Source organism: Pogona vitticeps, chromosome 2 (assembly GCF_051106095.1).
Source record: "Pogona vitticeps strain Pit_001003342236 chromosome 2, PviZW2.1, whole genome shotgun sequence".
Lineage (NCBI taxonomy): Eukaryota > Metazoa > Chordata > Lepidosauria > Squamata > Agamidae > Pogona > Pogona vitticeps.
Genome location: NC_135784.1, coordinates 183860513 through 183883968, shown reverse-complemented (window position 1 = coordinate 183883968; position 23456 = coordinate 183860513). Strand labels below are relative to the sequence as shown.

Genomic DNA, 23456 nt, shown 5'->3' with positions numbered 1-23456 from the left:
CCCTCCTTGGTGAGTTTCACCTTGCAAGCCCAGGACACTGCTCATCACAACGATGTGTCCCTGCTGTTGGCGCTTCATGTCGGGGAAGACTTCCTGGATAAGGCGCACCAAGCCAAAGAAGTTGGTGTCAAAGAGACGCTGTACTGAGGCCATGCTCTGGCTTTCTACTGGACCAATCATGCCTATTCCAGCATTGTTCACTGCAAAGGGAACAGGCAAAGAATTAGCAATCAGTTAAAAAGCAGAAATCCTGCTTTTCAAATACCAGGGATGTCAATCACCAGTGGAGAAAAAGAAATGATGAAGCTCACTCTGCACCACCCACAATCGCCTAGATCAGTGATGGCGAACCTGTTTGAGCCCGAGTACCCAAACTGCAGCACAAAACCAATCATGACCGTCCTGAAGAGTCGCACTCCTCCAGCGGCACCACCTCCAGCGCCTGCCTGGGACACTTCCTGCTCCGCCTCCGGGTGCAATCCTTAAAGGCACAGGCGGCAGGAGCCGGGTGGTTCCATGCCTGGCATCTAGGCGTGTATATGCATGTTTGTGGTGGCTGAGGCCGTTGCCGTCTTGGCTCTCTCTCCCTTCACAAGAGTTCTTCCCAAAATCTGGGATCGGAGGTTGGGTGTTTCCTGGTGGTAACTTATGGCTCGGGTGCCCACAGAGAGGGCTCTGTGTGCCATAGGTTCACCATCACTGACCTAGCTCATCAGAGGTAAAAGGTGAAACTGGCCATTCTTGAAGGGCTGGAATACAGCATGTGCATCCTGTTTTTTGGGACAGCAGAGAACAGGATAGTACTTATTGCACAGCATTCATACACATGTTTTTGCATGAGGAAAATGACAACGCGGATGGCCAACCAATCTATCTGCTAAAAAGAGTTGTCAGAACTGGACTTATTTCCGCTGTTATTTCCACTATTTTTCTACCACTTAGATAAAGTTCAACTCAGAGCTGCAACGTAAGATATAGGATTACACTGATCCAAGTCTCATCCAAAGTAAGTATGATGATGCATTCAGCCAGTGACTGTCAGGCTGGTCTGTGAAGAAAAGAATATCTGTGCAGGTGTAGCAAACAGGAACATGCAGTGTAACCCAGGAATATGAAAAATATTGTAGCTCTGGGTTACATCACCATCAGGGAACTCAACAGGGGCTACACAACAGTAGTGAGTGGACTGCCATTTGGTGGGACCAAGACATACCCCCCTCTGCCCACATACACAGAAACCCTGATCAGTATTGCCATTTCTACACCACTTGTAGCAGCAAAAGAAAGAGATTTAATCTTCCTGTCCTACTCTCTGCAATTCCAGCCCTATAGTTCCCCATCAAGATTGCGTTGTCTTGGCTGCTGCAAGCCGGCAAGCCATATAGTGAGTGGCCAAGGGCTCCACGTGGCCCTTGGACGACCCCTCCATAATGCCGCAAGACTTGTGAGCAATAAGACCTTGCTCCTTTTAGCGGGGGGAGACGTTTTGCTAGCTCTGCAGTGGGAGGTACAGTTTTCCTACCAAGCACATCCACCCTGCGCTGTGGGATGCTGTCCACGCATCTCCGGATTGACTCTTGGCTGGTCACATCCAACTCCTTAATTTCCAGAGTTTTCTCCAGCACAGGCCCAGCTTGCCTCTTCAGGGCTTGGCTCTTCTCCAGATTCCTCATTGTGGCAATAACTATGGGCAGAGAACCAGAGTAAGAAATCCATGAAGACATTATGTTCAAGTTATGGAGAGTTTGCCTGGTATTGAAGGTATTAAAACTCCACCCACTGCCTTAAAGTCATTCTCTTTGCCACATTACTTCCAAATCTTATCTGTTTGCCTTCTGTGAAACCAATGCTGAAGCAGAAAACTGCTGGGTTCAGAAGAGCAGTTTTATGTTTTGGAGCTTAGACCTCACCTCTGCCCTCCACCTTGATTCTTGGGCACATTACCTTTCTTCTGGCCTCACCAGTTTGCTTTTGAGAAATGCATGTTTTGCGACCGGCTGAGCCCACCGTGGTAGCCCTTTTAAAAACAGGCAACCCCTTTCATGATAGTTATTTTATGGGAGTGCTCTGTGAAGGATCCCAGGCCACCACAGAGAGGATCGACGGACCACTCAGTCCCGTTACCATTGGTGTGGCTGCGTGCCAGGTGAGTTCAGTCCGCTGGCAATTGGGAACAGTTTCCTGTGGGCCCCCTTCTCCCAACACCTTTCAGCCACCTTGCTCCTTTGGTGCACCAGGGAGAACAAAACTGTCTGGCTGTGGCTTCTGACTGCAAAACAACCTTGCAAGGTAAAAAACACAAAATCCACAAAGTACTCAAAAAGCTTCTGAGTGCAAGGCACTCAGATACCCCCATCTCTACTAGGCAGTTAAGAGTCAGACACATAGAAATTAAGCAAGCTAACTATCTAGTTCTATACAGTGGTGCCTTGCTTTACGATTGTCCTGTATTACGACGAATCCGCTTTATGACGATCTTTTTGCGATCGCAATTGCGATCACAAAACGATGGTCTAAATGGGGGAACTTCGCTTTGTGATGATCAGTTCCCTGCTTCGGGAACCGATTCTTCATAAAACGATGTTTTTCTAATAGCTGATTGGCGGTTTCAAAATGGCCACCAGGTAATTAAAATGGTTCCCTGCTGTGTTTAGGGACGGATTCCTCACTATACAGGCAGTGAAAATGGCTGCCGTATGAAGGATCTTTGCTGGACGGTGAGTTTTTACCCCATTGGAACGCACTGAATGGGTTTCAATGCGTTTCAATGGGTTTTTTTATTTTGCTTTATGATGTTTTCACTTAACGGCGATTTTCCTGGAATGGATTATCGTCGTTAAGCGAGGCACCACTGTACTCACAAAGTAGCATGGTTCCAGTGCACATGCTGAGTTCAGTAGAGTAGGCTGTGGTATACTTTGAAGCAAGCAAGCATGAGCTAAAAGAAACTGTTTGGGTAAACCATTCTTCTGGATTGCTTTATACTCAATCATCCCTTTTCTGGAGGGCTCAGCCCTTTCACCCAATCAGGCACTGTCCCTTTCCAACTAATTAATTGGGACGTTCTCCAAGAGAGTGACAGATCCGATAGCACAGATGGAATCAATTTGCATGTGAATTCAAGGAGGCTTTGCCTCTCACAAAACTCCTAACTTTTCCATGGCTATTGGTAACAGCTTCACATCATGTGATCCCAGCTCACTAATTAGAAGGTGCATTCTTTCTCCCATCCAGCTCATTTCAGCATTTTTTAAGACTGGGTGGTGGTGGTGGTGATTAACCCCTTCTTTGCTAGTTTCCTCACATGCTCATAGCATTCCTTCCAAATTCCACATCTGTCCACTTAACCCCAAACATCAAGGACTTCTGGCAGGGTCATTTTGGGAATACTGGGGCTGTATGGTTGGAGAAGGCACTCAAACCTGGGCTGATGGTAAAGGACATTCCTTCTCTCACAAGGAACAAAGAAATTGAGGATACTAGGCTTTATACTCGAGGATAAACAACCAGACTGACAATTTCCACTTGACCTCAATGACAATGGGTGCATTTTCTAGTTCAGAATCCAGATAGAAGATTGAATATTTACAGCATGTTACTGCTGCAGCAGCTCCACAGCTGCCAATCCATTTCTGGGCATGGTGCAAAGTGCTGGGTTTTAACCTATAAAACAGCTTGGATCCAAGCCATCTCAAGGACTGCATCTGGCTGGATGTTGAGATAATCAGGGGAGGCCTTTTTCTACAGTAGGTCCCACCACCCTCACAGGTGCACTAGTGGGGACACGGGAGAGGGGGCCTTCTCTGTGGCTGCTCCCAGACTTTGGAACTCCCTCCCACAGGAGGCCAAATTGGCCCCATCTTTGCAGTCAGTCCTTCCAAAAGCAGGCAAACACCTTTCTCTTCAGGCAGGCTTTACCTTAGTGGATGTCTGTCTGAGAGGGTTTTTTAAAATGGATTGTTGCGTCTTGTTGCTTTTAAGTGTTTCTACCATATATAGGTCTTTAAAACTATATACTCACTGTTTTTGCTTTTAAGTATTGTCTCTGTAATGACATAAGCTGCCTTTGGTCCTTTTTAAGGAGAGAGGCAGGGTAAACGTACGCATTTTAAATAAATAAATAATAATTATTTAATGTTCCCTTTACATAAGAAAAAAAATCTGTTTGTGAACACATGTATGTGTTTGTACATGCACATGCTCTCTCATTGCATACAGAAAAACTACAGGTCAGGAAGAAAATTAGTTTAGAACTTTCTTCTTGATAGGCAAAGGGCTTCTTAACCCCACCTTGCAATTAAATTTGCTAATGGCATAGCTTACTTTTCACAATACTATCTGAATATGAGTATCTCTCAACCATTTGTGTCCATGTGAAACAGTGAGGCACTTCTTGTAAAGCTGCCCTTCCTACACATTTGAAGAAGATCCTTATCTGCTACAGACCATCAGGTGAGAGTTGCCTGGTTACTCTTAAACATGTTTCAATAAAAACTGAGCAGCTTTTCAAAGAGATGGGTTGTTTCTCTGCAGCTTCCAACGAGCAGCTGAGGGTCTTGACAAAAGGATGGTTTTAACAAAGCCATTGTTGTTCACACTGTGCAGGAGAGCACTAACTTTTCACTCTGTGTTTGAGGGCTCATGGAAGGTGTGAATTAATAGGCTGAACCAAATTTCTGGTTTGCTTTAATCCCACATTTACTTCAAAGGTAAATCTCCCATTAAAAATGCTGCATGCAACGGTTCCAAGTCTCATCTGAGCTCTAAAATGTTAAATCAATCCCAAAGGCTGGCACAGCTTTTAAAAAGCAGGTCTTTTGGGGACCTTACAACTCCATCTTTGTCCTTGAAAAGCTCCTCAAAGTGGAGACAAAGCCAGTGTGGTGTGGTGGCTATAACTTTGTCTCCTGAGACTTGCTAGGTGAAGTTGGGCCAGTCATAGTCATGCAGCCTGGCTTTTCTCACAGGGTTGTTGCGAGAATAAACGGCATGTGCGGACGACAGCAATTTTTGCTCCCTTAAGCTTACTGGAGGAAAGATGGGACACAACTGTAACAAAGAAAGGAAAGGATGAAACAAGCAAGGAAAACAATGCTAGTGAATGGTTGTTGTAGGTTTTTCAGGCTGTTCGGCTGTGTTCTGGAGGTTTTTCTTCCTAACTTTTCACCAGTCTCTGTGGCCGGCATCTTCAGAGGATAGGAACTAGAACTCTGTGTCTGTGTTCTGGTGTAATGTGTGGGATTGTGAGTATTTGAAACTGTGGGATCAGCTACAATCCTCCACACTACAACGGAACACAGACACAGAGTTCTAGCTCCAGTCCTCTGAAGATGCCGGCCACAGAGACTGGCGAAATGTCAGGAAGAACCACCTCCAGAACACGCCAGACAGACCGAAAAACCTACGACAACCATTGGATCCCAGCTGTGAAAGCCTTCAAGAATACAATGCTAGCGAACTCTGAAAGCAACAGCAAAACTGGGAATGACAAACTGGACTACTGCTCTGCTTCATCCAGAAAGCTGTGTCCCCTCTTTCCCAAATGGCATGTTATCTAGCTTAAGACATCCCCTTACCTCGAAAGCGCTTCAGCTCATCTCTGGCCAGACGCAAGGCCAGGGCCAGCCCGATACCAGAGGAGCAGCCAGTCACCAATACATTCCGGGCAGCCATAGTCCCACCTGCAGAAGGAGAAAAAGAGGAACTGGAGGAAATCTTCAGGAAAGGTGGTGCAGTGGTGAAGAGATCAAGCTGTAAACATCAGAGCCCCTGCTTTATCCATTGCCTTCTACAGGTAATCTGTAGAAAAGCCATCTCTCTGTGTGTGTGTCATCTTTCCATTTCAAAATACAGTGGTGCCTTGCACAACGAGTGCCTCACACAATGATAAATTCACACAACGATGGCTTTTTCTGATAAATTTGTTGCCTCACACAACGATGTTTCCTATGGGGAATTTTCGCACAACGATGTCTCTTTTCACTCATTTAAAAGTGCCTTAAACTGTTTGAAACCTGTTTTAAATGCTTGGCATCAATAGTCCAGCTTGTGAAATGTAAGCAAACTTAATTTGGTGTTCTTCTGAGGTGTCGTTAATTTTTGGTGAATTTTTTTCTCTCTCATTGAGAAGCCCCAGATCAGTGGTTCTTAACCTTGGGTTACCCAGGTGTTTTTGAACTGCAACTCCCAGAAACCCCAGCAAGCACAGCTGGTGGTGAAGGCTTCTGGAAGTTGCAGTCCATAAACATCTGAGTAACCCAAGGTTAAGAACAACTGCCCTAGATGGGAGACATGGCCGCAGAGGCTTTCTCCCTCCGAACTTCAGATTATGGAGTTAATTCAAAGGGGGGCCTCTATAAATTGCCCTAAGGCATGGGTAAGTATGTGATGCAACAGATACTGCAAATGCAGTATCAAACAATGTGCTCTGTATCTTTAGGCTGCCAGCACCATGTGCTCTTACCTAGGATTAAGCGGCACTAAACACGATGGAACTTCCCTCTGAACTCCCACGCATAGGGTTGGGAGTCAGTCAAGAAAAGAGCATCATTGTTTGTCTGTCGTTACTACACTGGAGCAATGCCGGAAACGGGTATCAGCAGGCCTACTCCCACAGTTTGTTCTGATTAGCAAAACGCAGAAGTCCTGAAAACAACAGAATGAAATTCAATAGGGATAAATGCAAAGTACTGCTACCTAGGAAAAAGAAACCAAACACAAAGTTATAAGATGGGAGATACATGGCTCAGTGATAGGACAAGTGAGAAAGATCTTGGAATTTTCATAAATCACAAGCTGAATATAAGCCAAAAGTGTGATGTGGCTACAAAAAAGGCAAATGCTAGTTTAGGCTGCATTAACAAAAGTATAGTCTCCAAATCCCATGGGGTACCAATCCTCATTTATTCAGCACTGGCTAGGCCTCACTTTGAGTATTCTGTCCACACTTCAAGAAGGATGCTGATAAACTGTAACAAGTCCAGAGGAGAGCAACGAACGTAATCAGGTGTCTGGAAACCAAGCTCTGTGAGGAAAGACTGCAATAAGTGGGCATGTTTAGCCTTGAGAAAAGAAGACTGGGAGAAGATATGATAGCAGTTTTCAAGTACTTGAAAGGCTGTCATACAGAGGAGGGGCAGGATTTGTTCTCAATCATCCAGGAGTGCAGGACACGTAATAATGGGCTCAAGCTACAGGAAGCCAGATTTAGGCTAAATATCCAGAACAGGTTCCTAACTGTTAGAGCAGTACAGCAATGGAAGTGATTATCTTGAGAGTTAGTGGGTGCTCCAACGCTGGAGGCATTCAGGAAAAATTTAGACAATGATTTGTCAGATATCCCTTGATTTGCATTCCTGCACTAAGCAGGGGGTGGGTGGGATTTAGAGTCAATGGCCTTATAGGCCCCTTACAACCTCATGACCCTATGAATCAGGGGGAGAGCCTGGGAATTCTGACATTGCAAAAGACTCGTTTCGCACCAATAGTGAGTTGTGGATGCAAGATCCAAAACAATCCAGACCCTTTCTTGCCTTATACTTTCACTAAACACCTAGACTCTGTGTCTACCTGCAAACACATTCTTTCCTGCTTTAAAGGGGAAATCAGATTAGCTTAACTTTATTTCAAATGGCTTCTTCTGGCAGAGCAGTATATAATCCACTTGCAACTAGAACGCAGCATACTCTTACTGAGATGGCCCCTTCTCTAATCCACACAGCAGAACAGAGACACGAGCAGCACTGAACTATAATAAGGATTACTTTGGGTTTTCACTGAAACCTGCAACTTGGTAAAAGACTGTAAAAGACCCACCTTAACTAAGGGTATTTTCCACTTCCCCACTCTACTGTTGATTCTGAGCTGGGTCCATTAACATTGTACCAGCACACCATCTCCCTATCCTGAGAAAACAGAGAGTTACTATTCTACTATATACAGGGCAGAATTCTGAGCCTCAGAAATCTCCTGTGACTGTCTTAGCAGACCATAGGGAATTTGAGACTAATGGGATCATACCTCTGTTATTCTCAAACAGATACCTCTGTTAGTTTATTGATTGTAGGTCAGCTCAGTACTAGATGGAAGCATTTCCCTATAAACTTTACTCATGCTGATACAATAACAAGAATCATGTGCTTTTACTGCAGACAAGATTCCTCTGTGCTACAACCTTCAGCACTGCAGAACAATGTCAGGAAAGAAATTCATGATCAAACCAAGCATTAGGTTGTTTTTCTTCTTTGCACACAGCCTAATAAATGAAATGAGGTTCCCTGGGTAGGAGGGGGACGGTCTACACTTAACCAGTTCAGCAGAGGTGCCATATTAACACATGAAACTGCCTTACTCAAACTCAGTCCTTTGGTTCATCCTGCACAGTACTATATTCTCTAAGGTCTCCCCAGTTCTAGCGGTGCAGGATCCCTCAATCAGAGTTAACAGGTTCTTGTACGTCTCTATGAGCAGAGCCACTGTTTCAGTCCATTCCTTAGGAAACCTATGATCTCTGGTCAATTCTCTGTTTTACATACTGTGGAACTAGAATGATAATAAACTAGGTAAAGGGCATCTGTGGGGCCAATAAGCAGCCCTGTAACCTAGTGCCCCTGTTGTGGGAAGAGTTCCCCATCACCACTATTAGTTCACTACCATAGTGATTCCGTCACTGCCTTGGCAGGACAACCAGTTTCTTATCTGTGGTGTCCTGGGAAATGAATAAATATAATTTGTGTGGTAACATCAAGGTTGTGAATTTCTTGGACGAAAACAATGTTTGCTCATTTCAGATGCAGACTATTCTGCTGGTGGGCACTTACAATGTCAGAGTGTAAAATCCAAATTTATATGTAGTTTTGCAAATGCTTTGTCCTTTACTTACAGACACACAGACATTCATAGGTGCCAATGGTGTGGTCACATCATTTGGCACAGTACAAAGTTTACTTGGGGGTCCACACTCCAAGATTCTCATTAAGTTTTACACTGGTGGCTAAAGGAAGCAGGGATGTTACAGTGCACAAATATAAACCAATGGCCTGGGCACAAAGATTTGCCAACTCACATGTTGTGATAAATCCCCTTGGAGTGTGGAGATGTAATTCAGAGTGATACAAACCTCACTCTGGATACATCTCTTCCACAACAGTGCTTATATATATGGATACAGTATTGTTATAGGGTAGCCTATCTGATGATGCCAAAAAGGCACTTTCAGCCACTACTTATGACAGGAGAGGGAAAGTCCAGCCTACAGAGGATGTAAATCAGAGCCGCCTCCCCCTCTCTAAACCACAACTGGAAAGCTAAATGGGGTAGAAATCCTCATGTTGCAAGGCTGTCTTCTTAGAGACAGTCTGCTGACCTGCTGGTGGTGCAAGAGTCTCACCTGGGCAACTCCATAGACTCACGGAATAATTGAGTTGGAAGGGTCTATAAGGCCGTGGAGTCCAACCCTCTGCTCAATGCAGGAATCCAAGTCAAAGGATATCTGGTGGTTGTCCAATTTTCTCTTGAATGCCTGCAGCGTTGGACTGCTCACCTCCTCCCAAGGTAACTGATTCCATTGCTATATCACTCTAACAGTTAAGACATTTTTTCCCCTCCTACTCAGCCTAAATCTGGCTCCCGTTAGCTTGAGCCCATTATTACATCAAGAACAGATTCTGCCCCTCCTCTGTATGACAGCCTTTCAAGTGCTCTCATATCTCCCCTCAGTCTTCTTTTATCAAGCCTAAATATGCCCAGCTCAGTCTTTCTTCATATGGCTTGGGTTCCAATCCCTTGAACATTCTTGTTGCCCTCCTCTGAACTTGTTCCAGTCTGTTGGCATCTTTCTTAAAGTGCAGGGTCCAGAACTGAATGCATTACGATGTTGTTGTTTAGTCGTGTCCGACTCTTCGTGACTCCATGGACCAGAGCACGCCAGGCCCTCCTGTCTTCCACTGCCTCCCGGAGTTGGGTCAAATTCATGTTGGTAGATGAGGCTTAACAAATGCTAGTAGATGGAGACTAGTACTTCACAGGATTTGGAGATTATACTTCTGTTAACATAGTCTAAAATAGCACAGGCTTTTTTTTTTTTTGCAACTACATTGCACTGTTCGCTCATATTCAGCTTGTGATCTACACCAATTCCAAGATCCTTCTTACTCATAGTATTGCTGAGCCAATTACCCTCCATTTTATACCTCTGCCTTTGGTTTTTTCCCCTAGGTGTAGAACTTTGTACGTATTACTGCTCCATTTCATTGTTATTTTAGGACCAGTGCTCAAACTTATTAACATCTTTTTGAATTTTGTTCCTCTCTTCCAAAGTATTAGCTATTCCACCCAATTTTGTGTCATCTACAAATGTGATAAACATTTCCTGCACCCCCTCATCCAATCATTAATAAAAATGTTGAAGAGCACACAGTCCAGGACTGAGTCTTGTAGTATCCCACTTATTACTTCCGTCCATGTGGATTTGATTTAAATCAAAATTTAATTTTTTTAAAAAAATCAGACTTGACAATTTAAATAAACACAATTTTAATTAAAATCGTGATTCAAATCAATTCAACTTTAAAAATAATCATTGATTTTTATTCACCTTAACCACCTACAGTTTGAGAAGGAGCCATTGATAAGCACTCTGTTTCTGTAACCAATTGTGCATCCACTGGACACTTGTGCCATCCTGCCCACAGCTAGTTAGCCTGATAATCAGGATATCATTGGGCACTTTGTCAAAGGCTTTGCTGAAATAAAGATATATTACACCTATAGCATTCCCACTGTCTACCAGGTAGGTAGAAAATGTAACACCAAGGCCCTTATTTTTAAGAATAGCCTAGACGTGGAAAGTCTTAAAATTGAAAACTATGATGAACCAGAGATGAGCCTGCTGCATCTCCTTGTAGTGGATTGCTCCATATCAACAAATGACAAACAGGTTAAGGGGTCTTAACTATCAACAAAGATAACTTCAGGATACTGTCAAATTAATCACTCGGTGGAAGGGCAGGGGAGGTGAATTTTTAAAGACGGTGTAACAGACCATCACTGTTGGGTTGCATCAGTTATAAAAAGTAATTAAAATTGCCTCAACTTAAAAGGGCCACTCCACATAGCACTCCTAAGAAAATCCGCTGCTGTCAAAGCTAATTTTGGGTTGCAAGAGCACAGAAACCGTTCTCCCTTGTTCAGGTGGTTCATTCATTTCTAATGTACTGTACAGTACATGGAAACTAGAAGTTCCTTGACATTTCAAACTCAAGCTTTGGATTCATTTTAAGAGACACTTTTCCTGGCCGGGGGGGAAAAAAAAGGGAGACGACGGGACAGTTTTCCTAAAAGCGGTTTAAATACCACTGACACCTCACCAGCTTGCAACCCGAGGCTCACCCCAGACGGCCCCCAGCAGGCGCCGGCGCAGCAGCCGGCTAGGCGATTACCGGGTCACGTCACGGGTGGGGTGGGGGATTATAGAGGCTGCCGAGTAGGAGAGGCGGGTCGGAGGGAGGGAAGAAGCCAGAGGGGATGGGGAACCTCCTCCACACACCAAGGGTCGCGCTGCGCTGTGCGTGTGTGTCTGTGTAGCCGCCGCCGCCGGGGGGGGGCTCTTTTCCGGAGCGCCCTCCCCCCCCCAGTTTCTGTCTCTCTCTCCTTCCCCCACTGGTGCAACACCCCTTTTCACGCCTCGGGGCGGAGACAAGTAAGGCGGCGCCTCACTAGAAAAAAAGGCGCTTTGTTGCACCGGGAGGACTGCTGCCCGGCGCTGAGCCCACCCTGCCGAGTACCCACCTGGGGAGACCGTGGGGCTTTCCTAGCCCTCTTCGCAACCGCCAGGTCACAGGAGGAGCAACAGGAGCGGCCACACGAGACGCTCTCTTCCCGGCCACAAAGGACCCGAGCGCCTGCCCGCCCGCCTCTCCAAAAGCGCAGGGTCAGCCCGACGGCGGCGGGGAGGCGGGCAACCCTCCTACCTGCTGCTTCCGCGCCGGAATCGGCTCCTCCTCCTCCGCCTCCCCAACCCCGTCCCACATTGACTCTCCGGCGGCGAAGGACAAATAACAAGCCCGCCCTAGCTCGGAGGACGCCGGGTGCTGTAGTCCTTTGGCTACGCCGGTCCCTCCTCCTCCCCACCATGGTCGGGAAAGGAAGGCGAAAGGGCTCTCCGCCTGAGGCTGTCATTCTCTTCAAAGAGGGACGATGGCCTTGAAAGACTGGGAGGGAAGCTTATGAACCGTGAGGCTTACATAAAACCTCCATGTTGAGAGACAGTGTATCTCCCTGACTACCAATTTGGGGGCCCGGGGCGGGGGGCAAGCGACTGAAGAGAGATACTGCCATCATGCCTTGCTTGGAAATATTCCGTGAACTCTCCGGGTGGTCACCGGGCAAAATAGAATTATTCTTCACTCCAACAGCATTCTTATGGAATCATGAATTCTTTGGGGACTCTGGGCTGTCCTCTGGCTCTCTCTTTCCTCTGTCTCCAGGATTGCTGCGAGGATGAAGTGGGCAGAGGCTGGATAAAAGGCAAATCCATGAAATCAGTCGTCGTTTAGTCATTTAGTCGTTTCGGACTCTTGAACCAGAGCACGCCAGGCCCTCCTGTCTTCCACTGTCTCCCGGAGTTGTGTCAAATTCATTCTGGTAGCTTCGATGACTTTGTCCAACCATCTCATCCTCTGTCGACCCCTTCTCCTCTTGCCTTCACACTTTCCTAACATCAAGGTCTTTTCCAAGGAGACTTCTCATGAGGTGGCCAAAGTATTGGATCTGTCCTTCCAGTGAGCACTCGGGGTTGATTTCCTTTAGAATGGATAGGTTTGTTCTCCTTGCAGTCCAGGGGACTCTCAAGAGCCTCCTCCAGCACCACAATTCAAAAGCATCAATTCTTTGGCGGTCAGTCTTCTTTATGGTCCAGCTCTCACTTCCATACATCACTACAGGGAAAACCATAGCTTTGACTATGCGGACTTTTGTTGGCAAGGTGATGTCTCTGCTTTTTAGGATGCTGTCAAGGTTTGTCATCGCTTTCCTCCCAAGAAGCAGGCGTCTTTTAATTTCGTGGCTGCTGTCTCCATCTGCAGTGATCATGGAGCCCAAGAAAGTAAAATCTGTCACTGCTTCCATATCCCTGCCTGGATATGAAAACAGTAACAGAGCCTTATGATTTCATATGGTTTTCAAATCATAGATCCCATGTAAGCCCATGGACTATAATGCAGAAATCATGGATCCATCAGTGCATAACTTTGCAGTGGTGGAAAAACATGGATCTGAGGAATGTATACTTTCTGTGCTGTTGCTTATGGACACAAATGAGGCCTATGATTAGATAGTAGTTTAGGGAAGATCTCATGTAAAAGTCATGGGGATCCATGTTTCAGATCCAAATTTTTGTGCAAAGCCATGTGCTAAGGCACCCATGATTTCTGTGGTGTAGTCTGTGGGCACAAATGGGATCTATTATCTCACAGTAGTTTAGGGAGGACCTCATATGAAAATTGTATGAAATCATGAAGATCCATTCTTGATTTCATGCATTTGCCTTTTGCCTTGACCCCTTCCCACTTCATCCTCACAGCAGTCCTGTCTTTTACTTACTTATGGGAATCCAGTATGTTTTCTTGAGGAAGATAAAATTATGGTAGATTACTGGTAGTTTCTTAGCAGAATTCTAATTTGCTTTAATAATATCAGATTATACATTTTGGATGAAAATGATTAGAATAATAGAATCCTATTTTGATTTTTTTTCCCCAGGGTAAGTGAAATGGGAGAAATCATGGCAACAAATTGCAGATGGGTGTATGACTAGGCATAAAACTGGTACCTTGTTTGTAGCTGCATTGGCTACTGCAACTAACATCACTTTCTCTGGAGTAAAGTAAAATCCTGAAAGAATTCTGCCCATTCCATTACTTAAGAGTCAGAAAGATTGAGCACATTTAGAAAAATACAAATCATTGGAGATATGCTGTATATGATGCATGGCTTTGCAGTGGTTCAAAAGCATGGATGCAAAGCGTGGAATCTCATGGATCTACATATATCTTGCAAAAAATACAGATAGCTCAGTGCAACATGAAAGGTTCCTAATATTTCAACATCCATCAAGCTCATTCCTGCCGGAAGGGCTTGAAATCAGTACCCCTCATGCACAAACCACGGTTATTAATTGTGCTACATACACACCATCAAGAAGAACCTGAAGACAATGCTGCTTCACTGTAGGAAAGATGACTGGAAGCTCACAACAGGCTGCTCTCATCACAGCGGGGAGAAGCAGTTGCCAGCTTTTTATCCTGACCCATGATAAAGGAAAACACTCCTGAAGAAAACACAGATCCCCTCCTGGTCGGATTTTGAACACTTTCTGGTCCCAAGGAACCAAGAAAAATCCTTATAGACATCTCCTGCACTGCTGAACTTGCTCTTCCCAGAATTACATGTTGTTCTGCTAAAGGCTACAAGCAAACCAGGGTATTAAAACAAGGCTGGGCAGTACCTTTATTGGACCAATAAAATCTCACAAACAGGTGCTAACTTTCAGGTCCAACAGAACTCTTCATCAGATTACAAACAAAATCCAAAATCATGGGTGCAGCATTGGAGAGTTAGTTCAAGTTGATAAGGTAGACCCTAATGTTTATAACCCGCTGCAAGGACCACAAACTTTTTTTCTTTTTATCTCTTTTTTAAAAAGAAGCTGGTGTGTTGTGCACAAGGGTAATGTAGATGCATGCTGAAATTGCCCTTATTTCTGTAAAAAAGAGGGATTTCTAGTTGCTTTCCCAGTAGGCACTGACAGAGGTCATATGACACCCACAAAATGATAACCCATCAAGTTCCATTTTCCCAATTGGGGCTTTGGCTGAAGTTTTTCATGGTTTTAAATACCTGGGCAGGTACATGGGCTTCCATGCCCCTATTTTTTAAAACCGTGGAGGCTGATGAGTTCAGCAGAGCTTGAAAAGTTATATATGTTGTACATTTTACACTTGATTCTGGAAAAGGTATTGCTCACTTACATTTATGCTAGTCTTTATCCTATTTACTTCTGAGGCATTATTATTATAGCCCACAGCCCTGCACAATTTCCATGGCTTTGGAAACTGATATGGAGAAATAAACTCTTATTCCATTAAATTAGAAAACTGATTACGGTAAGTTGAAAAAGTAAATTATACTGAAATTTTTAAAGGGGACAATTTGAACAATATGAAACGTACAAAAGTCTTTTGAACAGTCAGCTAAGTTAGTTAAAACATTTTATTAAATTGTCTAATTTTCGAACGAGTATTCTTCTCTCATAATTCTAATTAAAGGCAATATCTTTATCAGGCTGACATAGCAGATATGTTTTATTTATTTATTTAAAGTTGTTTGCATTTAGCTCCAACATGTCTTTATCACTTTCTTTGGGGATAAATTTTTAGCCAATACTATCTGTAAATAAATTGCTCCATTTTTAAATCACTGCACTTGTACCTTAGTATAAATATCAACTTTGTTTTTAAAGGAGAAGCAAAACTCAGGATACAGAGGAAGGGACCTGAGTTGTAAGCCACAGAATAACACTGTGCTCAAGAAATATAGAGCAAGCACAAGCGATGGAGAGAGGCTCTGCTACACCAGCAATACCCATAGCTGTCAGGATCTGGCCCATACTGCCCTGGCAGCTGCAAGATTGGGGCCAGCCTGAGCCAGGGGTGGCCTGGTGTTTGCAGACTCAGGCCCTGGGTTGTGTAGCAGCTGCTGGGCCACTCATGAGGCTCACCTGGAAACCCGGAAGAAAGGCCTATTTAAGGAGTGGTTCTCCCTTTCAGAACTTGTCTTAGCAATGGAGATCTACGGCCCTGTTGTGCTGACTGCTTTGCTGCTCCTGCCTTGGTTTTTGCTCTTGCCTCTGCTTTACACCTACATCTCTGAGTCTTGACTCCAGAGTTCCTGCACCTGTTCCTGTTCCTGCCTTGGTCCCTCCTCTTGCCTCTGCTTCCTTCCTGCATCTTGGCACTTTCTTCCAGTTCCATGTTCTCAGCCTTGTGCTCCCACCTCTGCTTGGTCATGACCAACTGCAAGGTGAGCGCCTTTGGACTTGATACCCTGGGTGGTGGACCGGGTTCTGGTGCCCTCGCCTCTGGTGCGGGGCTGCCTGGGATATCTTGGACTGTGACAGTAGTCAGGTTCAACTGTTGGATTTGGAGAGAGAGAGAGAGAAAGGCATAATGCTGTACTTCAATTCAATGACAAGTCAGTAAAATCTCTGCGCAGGAAACACTGGAATGGAATACTTCGGCAACAACACAGTCATTTTTTTTACAAAAATCAGGTGAACTTTCATCACCTCCAGGCAGGACTCTGTGGAAGAAACTAAGGTTTGAGTTTAATTGATGAGGACAAGTATTATATGGGGGGGCTATCTATGCTTTTGATGTAGGGCCTGTGTGTTTTTAATATAGTTATATATTTTTTAATATTGTATTTCATTGTGTATATTATAATTGCTTTAGTTGAATATGAATTGCTTTGGGGTTCCTCCATTGGAAGACAGACAGCATATAAATCAAATCTTGTCTGTTACTGCAGTGTCCCACATTAAATATTCTTTTTGCCTTTAGATTTAGGGTCTCCTGGCAGTGTAATAAGATAAGGAACACCTGGGATTCCTCCTCAGTAGGTACTTGTGTTCCTGCAATAAAATTAATAGAAGGAAGAACATTTCAGAGCAATGATGTTGGAAACTGATGTGGAATACCTAGTTTTGCTCCCAGATCTCATGCCAGTGACTAGAATGGCTGTGAGTGCAACATACGCTTATGCTGAGGAGTATTGGAATCTCATTAAGAAGCCAAAGTTACAAAATTTTTCTTTCAATCATTTGTGATACCCCAGCCTAAGGAGGTACAGTGGTGCCTCGTTTAACGATGTTAAGTCACTCCAGTGAAATCGCTGTAGAGTGAAAATGTCGTAAAGCGAAATAAAAAAGCCCATTGGAACACATTGAAAACCGTTCAATGCGTTCCAATGGGCTGAAAAACTCACCATCCAGCGAAGTTCCTCCTTTGGGGCAGCCATTTTCAGTGCCTGTAGAGCGAGGAATCTGTCCAAAAACACAGTTGGGAGCCATTTTGAGCACCCAGCGGCCATTTTGAAAACCCAACAATCAGCTGTTTTGATCCTCGTAATGCGAAGAATCGGTTCCCAAAGCAGGGAACCGATCTTCGCAAAGTGAAAAAAAACCATTTAAAACAGTTTTGCGATCGCAATTGCGATCACAAAAACATTGCCGTGAAGCGGATTCGTTGTTATATGAAGTAATTGTTAAACGGGGCATGACTGTACTGACCTTCCATTAAACTTTTTTACACTAGCTGCATCATACACTCCTGAAGCCATCACAGGCATCACTCAGGTACCTTTTCATGCCTTTAATGCTTAAAATCCTAGATAACAGTGTCACTAGAGAAGGCACTGAACTCCAAGAGCAACCCCCACCCCTTTCGGTACAGTGGTACCTCGACTTAAGAACTTAATCTGTATTGAGACTGCATTCTTAAGTTGAAACATTAAGTCGAAGCATCATTTCCCATCGGAATGCATTGAAAACCCATCAATGCATTCCAAGGGAAGAAAAAAGGCAGGGGAAAAGGACTGGAAATGTGAATTTCTGGCCCTTTCCCCCTGCCTTTTTGCCTTCGGAGGTCTCAAAGAGCTTCCTTCGATGTTTGGGAGAAAGCCCTTTGAGACCTCCAAAGGTGCTGACTGCCGCAGCGGGGACCCCCCAGGGAGGTCTCCCAGGGCTTGCCCACTGCCATGGGAAACCTCCCTGGGGGTACCAACTGCACCTGCATTATGGATTAATCTCACTTTCTGTTCAAAGATAGCCTTACGTACATTGCATTACAGTGAGCTAATCTAGCAGCTTGGATCACTATGCCTAAATTCTTTCTGTCCAGAAGAGGTCACAGTTGGTGCATCAGCCTCAGATTGTGGAAATCACCTACTGTTGGAGAAATTATTGTACACTCAGTGTAAAAGAATGTAAACTCTTTGTCTATTTGCAGACATGGCATTGTCCATCATTTGAGCAGGATTAGCAGACATGTGGGTGGTATGTCTCCCTCCTACGCAACTACTGTAGAAAGAATTAATTCAGGAGAAATAATTCAAATTCCTCCTCAAGTAATTATTGTTTCTTTAGGTCTTGTTATGTTCAGTGGCTGAAGAATAAAATCTGAGTTCAATAAAACATCTTTGAAAGGCTCCAGGAAAGTGAGGCAACAATCTCTCTTATAGGCAGTAAAGTTCTGAGTACTTCATTAAAATGTTTGCCTGTAATATAAGTCTACTGCTTCCTCAGCAGCCTATTAAGAATCCCCTTTCTACATTTTTGCATCCTTCTAAAGAATGTGTCAATACTGTACAGTGGTGCCCCGCGTAGTGACGATAATTTGTTCCGAAAAAAATCATCGCTATGTGGGTTTGTCGCTATGCAGGGCAAAAACAGCCCATAGGAACGCATTAAAACACATTTAATACGTTCCTATGGGCAAAAAACTCACAGTTCTGCGGAAATCCTCCATGCAGCCGCCATTTTCGCTTCCCAGTAAGCGAGGAAAGGGCGCGAAAACACAGCGGGGGGTCATTTTCTTTACCTGGCAGCCATTTTGGAACTGCCGATCGGCTGTTAAAAAAAAGCATTGCTATGCGAAAATCGGTAAGCGAAACGCTTACAAATCATCGCAAAGCGATGTTTTACCATTAGAAACATCACAATGCAATCGCTTTTGTGGTCGCAAAAAAACACATCGCTATGTGGATTTGTCGTTAAATGAATTGCTTGTTATGCGGGGCACCACTCTACTTAGATGCCCCAGTGCCCCACAGCTGACTGTCCTTCACAATAAGTCACATTATTTGTTTTGCTACAACAGACTAACACAAATACCCCATAGAAATTGCTTATATAATAGCTGAAATCTTGTAGCTTAGCATAAAAAATTAATAACTTTTTTTTGTTATGGTGAAGAATCCCACTGCCATTCTCAGTATGTATGTGCACATACCGGCTTGGTGTGTGAATGTGCCCCCCCCCTTTATTAATGAGCAAGAAAGTTTTAATTGAATGTTACACATTTTCTTTCAATAACCAATAAGATTTTAGCCAGTATGTGTGAGAAAGTTTTTGTTGATGAAAAACAAAATTCTGGATGGGAAGAAATATGCTGCTTTGCCCAGATGGGAGAATGTGAGAGTTTTTGTTAGAAAGCATATCAGACAAGAAACAAAACAAAAAGTAAAGAAGACAAAAATGTTGTAGCACCTTAAAGACTAAACTATATTTCAAAGTGAGCTTTCATGGATTAAGTCCACTCTGAGGCATAAGAGTGAGATTACATGACTCTATGACCCAGTAGAGATGCAAGTTGTAAATACATTGTAGACATAAGTTGCAAATTGTAGACACAAATTGCAAATTATGTGAATCAATGTGATATTTCATACTTAGTAATTATTTAAGACCACTGATACTAAGATATTTTCCTTTGAAGTGTTGTTCTGTAGAAAGTGACAGTGGTTAGTAGATAAAGGAACCTAGTCAATGAAAAATAATAACAGGAGAATTATTGTAGCATTTCATATTTGGTAATGGCTTAATAACCCTTTACTAATATTTAACCCTTAATCCAGCTTATTTATTTTATTTCAGCTGTCTCTCTTGGATTTTTGTTCTGTAATGTTCCTTCTCCAAGACAACTTTAAAATCCCGAAAAGGTAGATTGAAATGATCTGAAACAGATTTCTGCTATTGCTATTCCTAATGTCCAATTTATGTCCTCTGTGTGTATGCTCATGCAGAGATTGTCCTATATGTCCTATGTAGAGTGTAGAAGAGCCTTGTTGGCAAAGGATGGCATAGGTCACATTAGCAGAGGAGCAAGTACAAGTGTCCTTGATGTTGCATGCAAAATTGTAGGGTCCTGTAACTGTGTTACAAGAGTAGATGTGTGGGGACAGCTGTAGGAGGGCATAGTTGCCATCACTGTATCAATGCTGTATGGGTCGTTGTGTGTCAATAGTTACTTGAAATTGGAGGGTTGTCTGTAATCGAGTAAAGGCCTGCCACCATGTCTTGGGGAGAGTGAAGCATTCTTGTCAAGGTTTGGTTGGAGATAATTTATGATGTGTTTGAGTTGTTTTAGTTGTGGGCTGAAGGTGAAAGCGAATGGAATTTAGTTTTAATTTCTGGGTCTGTCTTGTAATAGTTTGCTTCTGGGTTTTCACCTTGCTCAATTAATTTATTCCTTAACCATAGTCTGAAATTTTATTTATTTTTAGATCCTTGAGTTTGGAATCTCTCTCTTGTGAATCCGAACAGATGCAGTTGTACATGAGGACTTAGAAAAGATGTCATTTGTTAGTTGACCCCAATGAATGAATGGGTAGAAGTTAAAAGTCTGTGAAGCAAATATACATCATTTACCAGCCTGTCTCCAACACAAATTTCTTGTTCTCTTCATTACTTCTTTTCTTTCTTAAAAAGTGATTTTGTGCCATTCTACTCGCAACACTCATTGTCTTCTGTGAATTACTTTAAGATGACCTGAGGTTCCTTTCATCACAAATGCTAAAGCCTAACTATTTTGGATGGGGCTCAGAAAAGTTGAGTCTATGACATCTGATGACTTGTGAGGCTGGGAGTACAGTGGGGTCTCTACTTAAGAACTTAATCCGTATTGGAAGGCGGTTCTCAAGTCGAAAAGTTCTTATGTCGAATCTGCATTTCCCATAGGAATGCATTGAAAACCATTTAATCCGTATCTGCTCTTTTCCGTCCATAGAAACTACAGTGGAACTTCTACTTAAGAACTTGATCCGTATTGGAATGGTGTTCTTAAGTTGAAGCAAAATTTCCCATAGGAATGCATTGAAAACCGATTAATCCGTTCTGGCTATTTTTTGTCCTTATGTACAGGCACGTTTGTACGCTGAAGCATTAGTTCCCATAGGAACTAATGCAAAGCCAGTTAATCTAAGAGATCTGCCTAAAATGACCTAAGGTTAAAAAAAAGGCAGGAAAGTTTTTTCCCCCCGTTCTTATCTTGGAGCTCTGTTCTCAAGTAGAAGCAAATTTTCGTGAACGGAGCTGTTCTTAAATTGGATTGTTCTTAAGTAGGGACGTTCTTCGGTAGAGGTTCCACTGTACCTCCAAAGGCACTCCACAGAGTGTACCATCCATCTCTTCAAGCAGAAGCACTGAGGGACACTTGTCTACCATAATAGATTTACAGGGATTGTGTTTAGAAAAAGAGACACTGGAGGATGCCATTTCTGCAGGAAAGACAGAGGAGATAAAAGGAAGGAAGGAGAGGGGAGAGGGGCAGTTGGAGATAGAAGATGGGTACAGGAGGAAGAGAAAGTGGACAAAAAAGACTGGGTAGAGATAGCGCAGGAAGATCCCTGGACAGGGGAGTGGACAGAGTTCAAAGTCCCAAGGGAATACATAGAGAAACACTGGAAAAGACAAATCTATAGAATTCTAGAATATATTGGGGGGGGGGAACTGAAGAGAGAAAGGAGAAAGCAGTTCAAAGGCTGGCAGCAATGGGAGACCCAGATGAGGAATACAGACAATATATGGAGAATCCTGGGAAACCCCGTGGGGCCAGTCCATTCAGACTGAGGTTGAGGCAAAACTGGGCAAAAAGGTATGGGAGCCACAGGTGGGCTGGGGTTTCCACCCCCCTCAATGACACCTAACATAGCTGCCCCCAAAGCCTCAGGCTTATCACCAAAGTGGTATGCAAAGTTTGGAGTTAATCACTCTTAACATTAAAAGGAAATTTGTTAGAGTTTGAAAATGATAACTGTTATGGTCCATCTCTGAAGCCAGAGGCAGGGACCTTTGTTAACTGCGATTTTGATAAGTTGTCAAAGAATAAAGATGTTTTATTAGAAGACTTTGACGTTCATGACTCATCCTTACATCACAATGTGACAGAGGGAGAAAAAGGGGCTGAACAGAATCACATGACTTAAATATGTCTTTTCTCCAGAATATTATTGTTGATATGCAAATTTGCATCTGAAAATATATTCTTTGTTTGCAAATTTATTGTTGATTCATTAAATGACTATTCTGATGTAAAATTTACATGGTTAACTATCGTTCCTTAATTGGATAACAGTTCTAACTAATAAAGTTTTGCAAAATACAAAGTACTAACACCCCATAATGTCCTGCTGCATTAATCAGACACAAACTGTGGTCTTAATTAATTTTCCTACTCCATTTATCTGCAGCCAAGTGCTCCAACCCACTGAAATCTATAAGGTTTTTGCTGCCAGGACAATTTGCCAGCTATACAAATATCTCCTGAATCAAAGGCTTTCCTCAATAATAACTATTGCAGTGCCATGTGAAATTCTGTCCAAGTCTTTCTTGTAGCCAATTAAGCAAACATACATATCTGAGTATCTTTCCCCAAGCACATTTAGGCAAAACAGTGTCTCCTGGTACCACCTGCTCGCTGAATCCAGATTTTTTTCCTCTTGTGCTTTCTTTACCACTTCTTGTAAATTTTCCAAATTCCCTTTAAGAAAATGAGCCAATTTGCTTAAGGTTATGCTAACATTTTGTAATCACTAAAAGCTTTGACATTTTCATTCCTGGACAATATAATATTTTAAGGAATTCTGCTCAAGAAAAAAAAAATCAGCAAGTTAGGGTTTTTTCTGACCATGAAGATACAAGAGTAGGATAGGCTTTGCTAATGTACTTTGACTTCTTGCACAGCTATTAAAGTCAGAGAAGTCCTGAGAGAAGGAAAGTTGAAGTCTAGCTTATTTCTGCATGTGGAGAGAGTGCTAAAATGTGAGAACTTGTGTCCTAAATTTTCTGTGGGCTGAACATTTTGAATTGGGAAATTGCTGATTTGTATCATACCTAGGAAATTGCTGGGTTGCAAAAGAGTCAGAAAACACTGGTCCGGGCAGTTGTGCCTGCAGTGGGTCAGTGTCCCACTGCAGGCACAAAGGTACACTTATTCTGTCACATGGGTATTCTTTATTTCTCATAAATACACAATTCATCAGAGAGAGACTGGAACATTAAAACCTGACTGCTGAGCTGCAGAGAGGTGCATTTGGAGGCTGTAGTCTCCCTTGCCTTGCCTATGATCTTCAAACAAACCAAGTGAAAACAATTTTGTCAATTCTAGTAGCAACAGAAAAAAAGTATTCTTTCTGGAAATCTCTGTGGGGTGTGCTGAGATGAAAGTGTTTCAACAGCTTCACTGCCTGTTGACGGTGGTAGTGGCACTGAAAGCCATCAACAAAGCAAATAGCCAGAGACCACTCCAACATGAGCTGCCAGACTGTCTCCAAAGTCACAGCCTGGCAAATGTAAAAATTTGTGCAAGAGCATTGGAGGAGGTTACATTTTCTCCCCTGTGAGC

The 23456-nt window shown here is 43.3% G+C and overlaps 1 protein-coding gene and 1 long non-coding RNA gene across 3 annotated transcripts in view; one reads left to right on the top strand and one right to left on the bottom strand.

Moving 5' to 3' along the window:
- LOC110077992 (retinol dehydrogenase 8) overlaps window positions 1-12045 on the bottom strand; it is a 31344-nt gene extending 19299 nt beyond the window's left edge. Inside the window, exons 1-4 of one of the 2 annotated variants that reach the window (XM_078386621.1) lie at window positions 11970-12045; window positions 5577-5681; window positions 1523-1684; window positions 21-200 (exon numbers count right to left, since the gene is read on the bottom strand). In XM_078386621.1, the coding sequence (XP_078242747.1) occupies window positions 21-200; window positions 1523-1684; window positions 5577-5673 (439 nt within the window). In that variant the 5' untranslated portion in view covers window positions 5674-5681; window positions 11970-12045. Of the gene's footprint in view, window positions 1-20; window positions 201-1522; window positions 1685-5576; window positions 5682-11787; window positions 11950-11969 lie in introns of those variants that run through there. The other variant, XM_020791649.3, reaches the window with a different exon arrangement.
- Window positions 12033-22221, top strand: LOC140704739 (uncharacterized). Its single transcript, XR_012084131.2, has 2 exons — window positions 12033-19773; window positions 20338-22221. It is a non-coding gene; the product is annotated as an uncharacterized LOC140704739 (long non-coding RNA).
- Window positions 22222-23456: the final 1235 nt, after the last annotated feature.